This window comes from Protomyctophum parallelum (genome assembly GCF_964188405.1).
Source record: "Protomyctophum parallelum genome assembly, chromosome: 18".
In the NCBI taxonomy this organism is placed as follows: Eukaryota; Metazoa; Chordata; class Actinopteri; order Myctophiformes; family Myctophidae; genus Protomyctophum; species Protomyctophum parallelum.
In genome coordinates this window covers 28420425-28434105 of record NC_139716.1, presented here as the reverse complement: position 1 = coordinate 28434105, position 13681 = coordinate 28420425, and the positions used below count along the sequence as shown (strand labels likewise).

At 43.1% G+C, this 13681-nt stretch overlaps 1 protein-coding gene across 2 annotated transcripts in view; it reads left to right on the top strand.

Annotated features, from left to right (window-relative positions):
* The window catches only part of frem1b (Fras1 related extracellular matrix 1b), a 91473-nt gene that overhangs the window by 13013 nt on the left and 64779 nt on the right, over positions 1 to 13681 (top strand). For both annotated transcript variants that reach the window (XM_083788737.1, XM_083788738.1), the window contains 9 exons: positions 1571 to 1773; positions 3079 to 3168; positions 5072 to 5305; positions 6868 to 6976; positions 7583 to 7714; positions 9459 to 9658; positions 10112 to 10256; positions 11135 to 11277; positions 12369 to 12565. In XM_083788737.1, coding sequence (XP_083644863.1) covers positions 1571 to 1773; positions 3079 to 3168; positions 5072 to 5305; positions 6868 to 6976; positions 7583 to 7714; positions 9459 to 9658; positions 10112 to 10256; positions 11135 to 11277; positions 12369 to 12565 — 1453 coding nt within the window. The remainder of the gene's footprint in view (positions 1 to 1570; positions 1774 to 3078; positions 3169 to 5071; positions 5306 to 6867; positions 6977 to 7582; positions 7715 to 9458; positions 9659 to 10111; positions 10257 to 11134; positions 11278 to 12368; positions 12566 to 13681) is intronic.

The window sequence follows — 13681 nt, the reverse complement described above, 5'->3', positions numbered from 1 at the left end:
CATAGGAGCCAACCAATTATATTGACGCTTGACGGGGTACTGGGTAGGCTACTTGATGGGGTACTTGAGGTCCTTCAAAACGCCACTGAGCAACTTCAATTGAAATGAATAGCGGGGGGCGGGGCTGTCGCTCCTTCTCCGCCCGATAGTCTATAGATTATATATGGTACTACCTTTACGGTTAAAGGGAGATATTCCACTTTCAAAGAAACCTTTGTTAATTTTATTGTCTATTCAGGCTTATGTGATTTTTAAGTTGCTCGATTCATTATTTAGATATTTGATATTCATTTTAGCTGCCCCGCCCCCTTCCTATACAAACCCATTGTAACTTCAAACTCCATTTTAACCAAGAAAGATTCATCGGAAACTTTTTCTGGTGACTGACATTGGTACGTTAGGGGACATGTTTTCATTATTTGTAATAATTATGTTTGATGTTTTAGTCTCCTTCGTCCTCCTCTTTCTGATTATTTTCCAAAGAAATTATTAAAAATAAATGAAAAAAGCAATTGAAAAAATATGCTCTCCCTCACGTATTAGAGTCAGTCACCAGAAAAAAAGGTTTTTTATGAATCCATCAAGATTAAAATGGAGTTTGAAGTTACAATGGGTTTGTGTTACAAAGGGGTAGGAAGGGGCGGGGCAGCCAAAATGAATATCAAATATCTAAATACTGAATTGAACGACTTAAAAACCATTTGGAGTGTTCACATGAGCCTGAGTAGATGACACAATGACCAAAAGTGTTTTGAAATTTAAATATCCCTTTAACACTTAAAGGAGTAGTTCACCCAAAACACAATTTATATTCACCTTTTTCTTACAGCCCATAGTGCATTGCATTTGTGTGTGCATAAGTTCCTCTTTCTCTTGCTGTGTTGCCAGTTTTGCAAGAGAAACAGCAGGTCTATGAAAACAAGTGCTAAAGAAAATAGCTGATCTGCAAGCTCACAGCGACACATTGTGAGGTTGTACATCCGTTATTTAAATACACATTGAGAATAAAATAAAATAAAATGAATATTTTTAAAACATTTGAAAAAAAGGCACAAAATATGTTCAGATGGATGTCATGTGGACAATTACATAGCATATTAATCTGGGGTTCCTTGATGTGAAGAAATGTGGAATCAAGCCCAAAAAAAACATCAACCAGCAACTACCAATCATTTATTTGCAAGTGACTTTACAGAAGTCAAAGGTTGCTTATAATAAGCAGACATGGCAACATGGCCTGAAGGAAGCAAAGCACACACACAAGGAGCCCCAGTACCTTGGCGGGGAAAAACGTGTATAACAGTTGTTTCATTTATTTTATTATTATTTTACTGTTTTACTTTGTTTTATTATTTTATACAGTTTTACATTGGGAGTGCGTGCTTAAAACTGTTGGAAAGGCTGGCCGATTTGCATCTGGATCTGTAAAAGTGCCAAGGTTCCAATAATCTATAGTAGGCTACTACTGTAGAACCAAAGTTATGTAGGTGGAAATGGGGCCACTGTGATGGAACCGATTCCTGGTTCCTCAATGTTGGATCTGTTTCTCCTATGTGTCTCTCCCTGACAGGCAGGCAGACAGGTGCATTGTGTCCGGGCAACAGGCCTTGTCTCCATGACGGAACCCGGCCGGTTCCCTTCCTGAAGACGTCCTGTCAGGAGTTCCTGGGTCTGGCTCTGAGGTACCAACACCTGAGGCCCCCGTCCCCCGAGATTGACTACCTGTCTCTGAGGGTGGAGATACGAGACACCTCCACCAGGGCACTGATGGAGGTACGCACCACATACACGCACAAACACATGCACACACTCACAAGACGCTGAACCCCTAATTTATCTCCATGTGCATGTTGGTGCCTTATAATAATAATAATAATATAATAATTATAAGGCATTATAACACTCGTTATAAATGTTTGTAATCATGTATAACAACTTATAACCACGTTTATAACATATTATAAGTGCTGGTCATAATGCATTATTATGCTCAGTTGAACAGCACATTATAACTATTATAACTTAGGTGGTTATAAAGGCACATAGATAAGTGCTGTAATGTCTGTGTCATAATGCATTATAACAAATATGTATTAAATTGAATAATGTCTTATAAACATCAATAATATGATATAGCAGGATTTTGAGACCTTTAAGTAAAGTGGCAACATTATTTAATGGTCATTAGCAGTTGTATCATTCCATAATACCCTATAGCATGATTTTGTGACCTTTAAGTAAAGTGACAAAACTTTGTATAATATGTTTATAAGACTATAATGTATTCAATGTAATACACATTGGTTATAATGCATTATGACACATAAATTACAGCACTCTATGTGCCTTTATAACCACCTAAGTTATAATAGTTATAATGTGCTGTTCCACTGAGCATAATAATACATTATGACCAGCACTTATATGTTATAAACATGGTTATAATTTGTTATTCATCATTATGAACATTTATAACGAGTGTTATAATGCCGCATAAGCACATTATAATGCATCATAAATGTGCTATAATGCATTATAAAGACGACCTTATTATAAAGTGTTACCAAAATGACAAGGAATGCAAGGAATTTCTTGACAGGAAGTAGCTCATAAACTGGTGGATTTTTATTTAACAAAAACTTTACAGATTGAAAGAGGATAGTTCAAGCTTTCCCTACAGCTGCAATGTTGGTGATTTTGACGTTGTTTAATATAATTAGATAGGACTTTTCTGTTTGGATGAATGGGCTGTCTATGGGAAGTATCACCTAGGTAGAACCTTGCTAGATGGCTGCGGTCTGAATATGGCCCATAGGGGCAGCAAAGGCAAAAGCTCATGTCACCCCATGTACTGTACGGAGTTTGGTCTTGGGGACGTTGAGGAGGTCTGCATCACCGCCTTGCATTTTTTCCTCCGCAATCGGTGTACGACTGTCAGGACTTGTAGACCAACCCCCCACATTACTCACTAGCTTCACTACATTGGCTCCCATTATTATTATTATTATTATTATTACTTGTAACCGAGATACATTGTTGTACCATAATGTAACATACATATTGTGTATTATTTTCCAGACAGAAGCGGTGTGGTTGCCGGTTCTAATCCAGGGTGCCATGCAGAACCAGCCCCCACAGGCCTCCTTCATGTCCTCATTTATCCTGGAGGTATAAAACAAATAAAAAATAAAATAATAATAATACACAAAAGTTGGCCTTTAACACAATCATTCTGGATTAGGAGAAACGAGGCATTCTTTCTGCCGCGCTAACAGGCTAGTGGACGGTAAGCTAATATGACTGCAGAGTTACGCGTACGGTGGCCGAGAGTCAGACTGAAAAATTTAAAAAGGAAAAAAAAATCTGAATATTCTTCTCTCGCCTGGTATCATTGAGGATGCACTAGGACGTGTGGACACGTCCTACGGACGGATTGTGTTAAAGGGATTGTGACATTAAAAAAAAGGTTTTGGAATTTTTTTAGGTTTTCTAATCTCAATTGCACCCAAAAAACATGAACTTTTAACATTCAGTAGATTTTCTGTGATCTGGGGTTTTCTGGCTCAAACAGGTGCTCTGGCAGTAAGTGATGTAAGACCCTGCAAATCCCATATGTCAATGGGATTTGCCAGCAGATGTCACTGTTTTCACTGTGTTGCCTGTTTTCATTGTAGCTCAAAAGGCTTCCAAACCCCAAAGAAAACTTCAGACCACAGAAAATCCACTGAATGTTCAAAGTTGAGGTTTTTTGGGTGTAATTGAGGTCATAAAACCTAGAAAAAAGAAAAATAAATGAAAATGAATGTCATAAAACCTTTAAGTGAGCCATGGCCAGCCGTTCATGACTATCAGAGTCAGTGCTGGACGGTAGTCATTATGCTCAGTGGCTGAAAGGTAGAGTTGCCGGTTCCCAGTTTGATCCCGGGCTGAAGTGTCGTTGAGCAAGACTCCCTAATTGCTCCCGATGAGCAGGTTGATGCCTTTTGTCTTTGCCGTTAGTTGTTTGTTTCGGTCCGCACGGAAAAATAGCAGCCCGTCAAGCTGAACGGCAGCATCTGGAATGATGTCCTTTAGCCTGTGGTGTGTGGGGTCCGGGGACCCCCATTGGGTCCTTGAGAGAGTTCCAGGGGGTCCCCAGGTAAATGATAATTAGGAACCAAATGGACCGTTATGGGTCTGTAACTCAGAGAGTGTACAAATGGAACCAAATGGACCGATTAGGGTCAATTTGGTTCCTTTTGGAGTTAAATTAACTTTGCTTTTACAATATAAATTGAGATAGAAATGCCATTAAATGGGGTCTGTATCGCCTAATTCAGGTAAAACCTGAGGGTCCTTGAAATTAAAATGGTTGAAAATCACTGCTAGAGCCGTACAAATCTTCTCTTATTAATCTTCACTATATGCCAGGGACGGCATATATTTTCTAATGGGGTTCTGTGTGCTGCTTCCATCAGGAGAAGCACACAGCGGTTCCACGTATCCTTGTATGTGTTCAATCGCAGTCGTAGTAAGACCATCTTCTTGGCATCGGCTCAGAGGCGGTTGTCCATAGGAATGCATTATGTTTCCCTACCAGCTCCTACATGCTTGGAAAGCATCATGTTTTTCAGCCATGTGATTGACGTGTCACGTGGTGTCCCAGGAACCATAGATTCCTAGAAAGATTCATAGAAAATAATCACCTGGGCTTAAAGGGATAGTTCAGAATGTTTTAACTTAAGCTGTATGTAATACTTGCCATTAATATAGTGGTTGCAACTGTATTAATTGATTGCACGATTCCTGTGGTGGGATTTCTGCTCTGGTTTGTGATATTAACTCTATCTCTACCGCTAGCTGTTAGCATTTAGGAACCGGACCAATGTTAAAAGCCTCCGTAGGCATTATAGACGGAGTATACGTTGGGGTACGTATATATACAGACCTGGGATATGACGCCACCTAGCGTCGACGTCTGTATATATACAGAAAAAAGTTAATATTCACCAAAACCATTCAAAAACCTCCCACCACGGGACTCGGGCAATCAATTAATACAGTTGCAAAAATTGTGAACTATCTCTCTAAGGTGGACCAGTTCATCCTGACGCCGTTGACCAGGGCAGCGTTAGACGCCAGCGACCACGAGACCCCTCAGGAGCGCCTAGTGTTCAACGTGACGCTGCCCCCTGCCGGCGGCTACATCACACACCTGGACGACCACACCAAGCCGCTGGGCTCGTTCACCTGGAGCGACCTTAACGACATGAAGGTCGCCTACCAGCCGCCCAACGCTAGCCACGTCCACAGGAGGACCTATGAGGTATTGATTGATTGATTGATTGATGTACTTTTTAGCTAGTTTAACCGATCGCATGCCACCATCTGGTGGGTAAACTCAGTGCTAGTGCCACAATCCTTTTGTTGAACCGGAAGTGTTTGTGTGATGAGTCATAGCTACAGTCTGTGCCGTGTTCTCTCAATGTAAATAATGGTTTGGATTAAAGTAATATTACGTTCTAAACATCGTCCATTAGCTCAATCTGAGCCCTATTTTATTTGTTTTTATTTATTTTATGTTCTTATATTCAATTTTGTTCTTTGCCATTGTTCTATCATTTTAACTACTTGTGTTTTATTGTATTATATTTTTGTGTCCTGCCCTGTGAAGCACTTTGAGCTGCATTTATGTATGAAAGGTGCTATACAAATAAAGTTTATTAGTATTATACATGCTTTGGATCACGTTCGTGTGCATGCACAAGGTTATTTTGAATATTCAATGACTACACACTATGGGAGCCACCGGAGGCTAGCGATGGATGCTAAAAACAGCTAACAAACGGTAAATAAAATACTATTAATTCTGGATTAAATTACATTAATAAAACCTGAGACTTATCGTTTTGGCACACGAGGTTGCGGGCACGAAACCCGAGACATCCCAGGTTCGGCAAATATTGTGTTAAAAGGACACTTCACCCCTTTTGCAACCAGATCTTATTTTAATAATGTTTGGGTGACAAGAAACACTTTCCAGGGGTTTTTATGTGGGTAATATGTGTTTTTAGAAATTTTAAAGTGTCCATGATGTCATGGACATCATTGACACTTGTCGATGATGTCATGGACACTGGGCTTACTTCCTTCCTGGTCTACAATTCCCATAATGCTTTGGTGCACTGCTCCTCCTCGTGGATAGGGGGAGGACTGTATTTCTGAGACAACATGTAGTCCAGTGAACCCAGTGTCCATGACATCATGGCCATACTAAAATATCTAAAAACACAAATTACGCACATAAAAACCCAGTAAAGTGTTTATTGTCTCCCAAACATCATTAAAATAAGAACTGGTTGCAAAAAGGGTGTAGGGTCCCTTTAAGAAACAGTGGCTCCTTTTTCACCGGGGTTGAACCGGTTTCATTATTTTTTCCCCCCGTTGCATTTCTCGCATTTCTCCTCTGATGTGCATGCCTCATTGTTATTCTTGCATTGATATTTAAAATAAATATTTGAATGAATCATGCTATAGTATACCTACTTTTGAGCTTTTCCAAAGTCAGTGAAATCTATTTGCAGTGTTTCAGATCAAGATTGTTTTCTGTGCCTCAGTCTCACCTCGCGGTCTCGTCTCGGTCTCAACCTCCCTAGGTCTTGGTCTTTTCTTGGTCTCGGCCCCTCTATAGGCTCGCGGCGGTCTCGGTCTCGTCTTCGGTCTCGACCCCTCTAGGTCTTGGTCTCGGCCTCCCTAGGCTTGCGGCGGTCTCTGTCTCGTCTCGGTCTCGTATAGGTCTTGGTCTTGTCTTGGTCTCGCTGTAGGTGGTCTTCGACTACAACAATAGTATATAATATATATGGCCAGTAACTATGTACACATCTACAGGTAGAGTTTACAGCTCTGGACAGTAACTACGCCAGCAGTCCACCCATCCTGGTGCACTTCTCCATCAGGACCGCCGAAACCAAAGCACCCCGAGTGTCCTGGAATATGGGTGAGATTATCTGAACCTAACTACCGGTCGGCCTACGCCATATAGTGGTGTTCTGATTATCAGAACCTAACTATGCCTTAGAGTGTCCTGGAACATGGGTGAGATTATCACTATTGTAACTTCATAACTAAAAATAAAATATAATAATATAAAATAAAATAAAAAGACTGACCCAAAGTGTCCTGAAATATGGGTGTTTTCTTTTACTACTACACGATTCTGTGACCGATCTTTCACCCGGTATCAATTGCCTTAACTGTAATCCTGGGCACTAATATCCCTCTGCCAACCTGGGGAGAGCCACGAACCGAGCTCATATGAGGAGTGAGCAGGCCGCTTCTTATAGAGGGGACTAGTTTCCCCGGGCGGACTTAGTGCGTGGAAGGGACACGTTATTCCAACCATATAGTTCCTTTCACCTGTTGGATCTAAATTAATCATAAATCACATAAATCACATCCACCTGTAATCAGAAATTATTCACATACATGCACCCGTAATCAAACTATTTTGCTATTTTGCTTCATTATATGTTTTACTTTATGAGTATTAAGCAAAACATTATTCAAAAATTATTTCAACAAGGGCTCCATCTCCAACACACAGGTCTGGATCTTTTGGAGGGTCAGTCTCGACCAATCACGTGGTCCGATCTTCAGATCGTGGACAACGACAACATCAACGCCGTCTACCTGGTGGCCGTTGACGGTCCGCTGCATGGACGCCTCAGTGTCAGAGGTCAAAGCTCACTGGATGATGTCATTGTTTATTACACAGCTTGGTTGAATGCCTGATTCTTTACATTTTTTCCCCACAATTTTGTAACCCTTTTTTTCCACCCGCTGTCAAATGTCTAATGTAGGCTAATCCTGGGCGCTACAGTCCCTCTGCCAACCTGGGGAGAGCAACGGACTGACCTCATGTTTCCTTCAATGCATGGGGAGTCCAAGCAGCTTATTTCCCACCTGACGGGGGAGGGGATTCATGAACTAACTGGGGCACAGATCTCCACCCCAGGGCAGATCAGGTTGTGGCCTCCTGGTGGTGCTATAATAGGCCAATGAAGGGAATGTGAAAAGGGTGGCATTTCTTCTTAGGCCTTGGATGGGATGGGATGCTTTGAGGCATTTTGTTCCAAAAATGTGTTTAGCAAAAATCCTGTTGGTGGCGCTATAACAGGCGCTATAACAGGCCAATGTGAAGAGTAGCCTTGCCGAGGCATGAGGCCCATAGGGCAGGAGCCTATCTCCTGTTTCTGTAGCGTGAGGCAGCTTGATGTACAAGTACACCCCCTGGACATGACACTAGTACAGTATGTCACAGGGACTTACCCCCAATCCAACCCTTGATGCTGAATGTCAAGCAGGGAGGCATTGGGTCCCATTTTTAGTCTATGGTATGAGCCGGCCGGCGATCGAACCCCGACCTCCCAGTCTCAGGGCGGACACTCTAACCACCAGGCCACTGAGCTGGTTTAAGCCAATGTGAAGAGGGTGGGATATATTCCTTGGCCTAGTAGGAAAGTTAATGATTTAAGGCTTTTTGTTCAAAACGGGCCAATCCTGCAAACTTTGAAAGCCAATTAGGATGGGGTTAGGGTTATGAAATTATGAAATTATTATGAAATATCGGAAAGATCCGTCTTGAACACATGACTATAGAGATAGTGTGTAACTGCAAAAGTGCACTGAATTGCGGGATTTGTGGACAGAATCTGGAGGAGTAATATAAATAAATGTGTTTTTCAAAAGTCAGCCTCCTAGTGGCGCTATAAATAACAGGCCAGGAGATTTGGGGCAGAGGTTCATCGGGTTAACAGTGCCTGAGATAAGCTGGTAACGGACGGACGGACACGCAAACACACACACACACACACACACACAAACATGGACAAACTCACACATGACGCACACGGAGTGCAAAACACACTCTCTCCCCATGCCTCCCTGGTGGAGACAATTAAGTTACAGAGGTAACATTTGCCAGGTAACACAAACGTTTCCCTGGCTATTATGCAAGTCAATAGAATAAAATGTGTGATACAGTATATTGTGTATCAATAAATAGGACTGCCCTGCATTAAAGAGGTTATTTCAATTGGTGATCGCTTGTGAGTGTGTGACATAAACCCACTAGTTAAAAATCCACAGCAACATCCCTGCTGTACAGTCTACATTATAATTTAACATAAGTAAGCCCCATAGGACAGGAGTCGATTCTCCCGTTTCCTTAGCGTGAGGCCCTCTGGACATGACCCTAGTATGCTGAGTGTCAAGCAGGGAGGCATTGGGTCCCATTTTTCAGAGACTTTGTTATGACCCCACCAGGGATCGAAACCCGTCCCCCCCGATTTCAGGGCGGACACTCCAACCACAGGGCCACACTGTCATAACTCATAAGGTATATACCTTTAATTGAAAGGCAGAGGTTTGTTTTCTTTGCCTTGAAAACAATGAATATCTCTCTCTCTCTCTCTCTCTAGGTGGCAAGGCGTTCATGTTTCGTGTCGACGACCTCAAGTCGGGAGTGGTGGTGTATCACCATGACGACAGCGACACCACGCGCGACCACATCGTGTTCCGCATCAGCGACGGTCGCCACAGCATCCGCCACAAGCTGCCAATCAACATCCTGCCCAAAGATGACACCCCGCCCCTCCTCATCAACAACGTGGCGCTGGAGGTAAAGGGAACGCTTCACCCATTCTCAACCTTGCTCAGCGGCGGCGCTTAGGAAATTGCCACCCTAGGCTGCATCCCACGGATGCGCCCTTCCCCTTCCCGGCTCGCGCAATTTTCTTCTCACAGAACGGGACACAAAACGAACAGAGCAATGACGATCCGTGCAGGGGAGGCGGGGCGCACGGGAGTGCGAGGGAACTGACATGAGAGTAACTGAGTCGTGGGGAGCAAACGGGAACTGGCACGAGAATGCCTGAGTCGTGATTGGCGAGTTTGTGGCCGCTGCTACTAACTGCCGTCCAAGGCAATGCCCTGTGTGGCCTATATGGACGCACCGGCGTCCACAAATATAGCTAAACTTAAACTAAACTAGCAAACCCAATTGTAAAACTAATCACATTAACTGCTGAAAGATTTTATTGAAAAAATGCAAAACTATGATATCCTTTTGTAGGTGGAAGAGGGCGGGGCCTTGCGACTGGAGGAGTACATGTTATTAGCCAGCGACCTGGACTCCAGTGATGACTACATCCTGTACACAATAGTCTCCACCCCCAGCACCGGGCAGCTGCTCATGAAGAGCTCTGCCCAGCACACAGGTACTGTAGAACTACACGTGTCTAATAGGACTACAGCTGTGTCTCCAAGGACGACAAATATGGAAAACACACGGGTACCGTAGTAGAACTACAAATGTATACTAGGACTACACATGTCTAATAGGACAACACATATGTCTACTAGGACTACACGTGTGATCAAATTTGACTGAGGGACTGCCATTGGATTTTTTTGAATTTTCGTTTTTTTCATGTCATGTGAAAGCAGGGAATCATAGCTTCGAATTGACATATTGGTTGTTCAGTTTGACCCACCTTGCCCTTTTACCCGTCTGTAAAACAACTGCCCTTTCCAGACCACGAATGCAGCATTTACTACGGTGAAATAATTGCAAATGCTACTCCTTTCCATGCCATACAGGAAGGCAGCATTCAGGATAAGTCGCGTTTTCTGAGTCGCGCAAGTAACGCCCCTGGTTGCGCCCCGAAAATAGATGTTCTACAAGCTCTCGAGCTTGTATTGTGAGCATGCATCATATGCTATTCTCGCTATTTTTTTTGTCCAAAAGTGCCCTCTTACAGGGTTTCAGCCCCTGCCTCTCTAATGCTCTCTTCACGTCCCTGGACTATAGGGGAATGGGAATAGGTGTGGTGAGAAACACGTGGAAACAGGTAGACATCAGGGTCCTGGGTTTCCACCAGACAGAGGCGATATAGAGCAACATTTTTAATATTATGCTTAAATTAATATGTGGTTCTTTATAGGTGTCGTGGTGTCCCCCTTCCAGTCTCATGTATTAACCCATTCTCATTACTATTAGACTATTAGACCGTTTAAAATATTGGTTGAAGTGGTTAAAAGCTAAAGTGACAGAGATGCTTTCCAGGTCTTAATGGGATAATGTGTACTCCTGTAGGTGTCATGGTGTCCTCCTTCCACCAGGGGGAGCTCTCTCAGGGCCTCATCTATTACAAACACTCGGGAGACGAGACCTTTGAAGATTCCTTTGACTTCACCTTGTCCGACAGCCACCAGCCTCCCAACCAATCACAGCGACATGTGAGTAACATGACACGCCCACTGCCACGTCCATTGACTCGCATATAATTTGAATACTGGCTGTTTATAAAACTATAACTGGTTAACTATAAATATAGCAATAAGGAATTCCTTTTTTTTAAATATTATTTATCCCACCATTTTGCAACCCATTTTTTCACTCAGTGTCAATTATCTAATGTAATCCTGGGCGCTACACTTCCTCTGCCAACCTGGGGGGGGGGGGGGGGGGGGGGGCAGCAGACTGACCTCATGCTTCCTTCTATGCTTGAGGAGTCCAAGTTGCTTCTTTTCACCTGACAGAGGGGAGTTTCCCCGGCCTGACATAGTGCGTGGAAGGAACACGTTATTATGACCAGTTCCTTTCCCCTCCATCAGTGTAGAGACCATGATTACTGCATGTTTCTTTGTGAGGGTACCTACCCTAGGGGACACGGGGAGAACATGCAAACTCCACACAGAAAGGCCCTTTCGCCAACCCCGCCTCGGGTATGGGCACTAATGACCATAATCAGACTTTACAGTCACAATCATTACACAGGTTTCCTACACATTTTGAATTTCAAAATTCCATACTTTTTCCAGACTCTATTTTCGGGCCTGTGAATCCGAAATTGCTCCCCGGGGAAGTTGCCCCCGAAAAATGTAGGTGTCAGAGATTACGTTCAGTGTCAGAAACACTTCCAGGGCTACAGATAAAGATAAAGATGAAAACTACGGGCATTTTGTCATCATTTCAGTTAGTTTTAGTTTATTTTGTAAACACACAATCCCTTTTCAGTTGGTTATCGTTTTTCTATTCCTTTTCTAGTTTTTATTTACTTCAGTTAACGGAAATGTATATTTTATTTGAGTTATTTTAGTATTTAGTAAATTATTTTCCTTAGTTTTAGTTAATTATAATAACCTTGGTCTGTCTGTCTGTCTGTCTGTCTGTCTGTCTGCCTGTCTGTCTGTCTGTCTGTCTGCCTGCCTGCCTGCCTGCCTGCCTGCCTGCCTGCCTGCCTGCCTGCGCCTGCCTGCCTGTCTGTGTTAATTATAATATCCTTGGTCTGTCTGCCCGTCCACCCGTCCACCCGTGTCCGTCCCAGACCGTGGTGGTCCATGTGTTCCCGGTGAAGGACCAGCTACCGGTGGAGGTGAGTGGTACGGTGCGCTCTCTGACGGTCAGAGAGACGGAGGTGGTTCACCTGAGTCAGAGTCACCTTCACTTCAGAGACCGAGAGCATCCGGACACTGACCTGACCTATGTGGTGACACAGGCCTGCTTCAGCCCCGCCCAGCCAGGGTGAGTAGTATAGTGCAGTGGTTCCCAAAACGTTTTCATGTCAAGGGCCCCCAAATTGACACTAATTATCCCGCGGACCCTCATTTGAATAGATATGCCAGGGACCCCCAATAGAGAAGATTTTTATGGCTTTTCAAGGACCCCCAGTTTGACATGCATCAGTCTACGGACCCCCAATTTAATGGCATTTCTATCTCTGGGACCCCAATTTATATGGTAAAATAAATGTTAATTTAACTCTGAGAGTGTACACTAATGGGTCATAACGGGTCCATTTCATTCATACATCCATATGAGTGAAACGGTCATAAAAAGTAACACAAATCTGTGGACCTAGTGCCCTCTAGCAATATTTACGTTAGACTTCGGTGCTCTATATGTCCAATTGTCCATACACGGACAAATATGTCTGTGGAAAAGACTTGACACTCAAAGTATGTAATCCTCCTCTTATCCTCCTACCCAAAAGTACCACAAAGACAGCTGCAGAGTCTTAGTCTTAGTCTTGTTGTAGATTAAATAATCTTCCAAAGATGAACGATTGACAAAGTTCTTCAGGGTGAAGTATTGATAATTTATTGAGAAGATTCAGCAGAGTAACAACATACAGAGAGTGAGGAACAGGCCTCCTTGCCTATTCCAGCAGCCCCTCCGGGCGCAAGCCTCCCCAACCCTATTCTCAGACAGTTCTTATACTCTAGTCTTAACAGAGATGCTATACTGAATGGTCATATAAGGAACTGTTCTAAAGATAAGGGCGACACACAAATAGTTACACAAGTACACATTCGCTGACATAGGCATAGTAAGCATAGAGAATTCCGGTCAGCTGTTAGATTGACAGCTGCATTTGAGTTAGAATGAGCACATTGGTGAGCAAAGAGACTGAATGGAAGGCAGAGAAATACACAATAATGCATATATTTGGCAATCTAATTGGCGTTCTAAAATATCCATTACAGTCCCTAGAAGGCTCATACATACTTGAATACTTCAGTTTTAGGTGATCACCTTATCACCTTCACCTATCACCGTCACCTTCATAACGAGTCGCGGTGAGTGTCCTTAAAGACTCATACATAGTCTGGATTTTTGGTGGTGGGGTGACCACCGAAC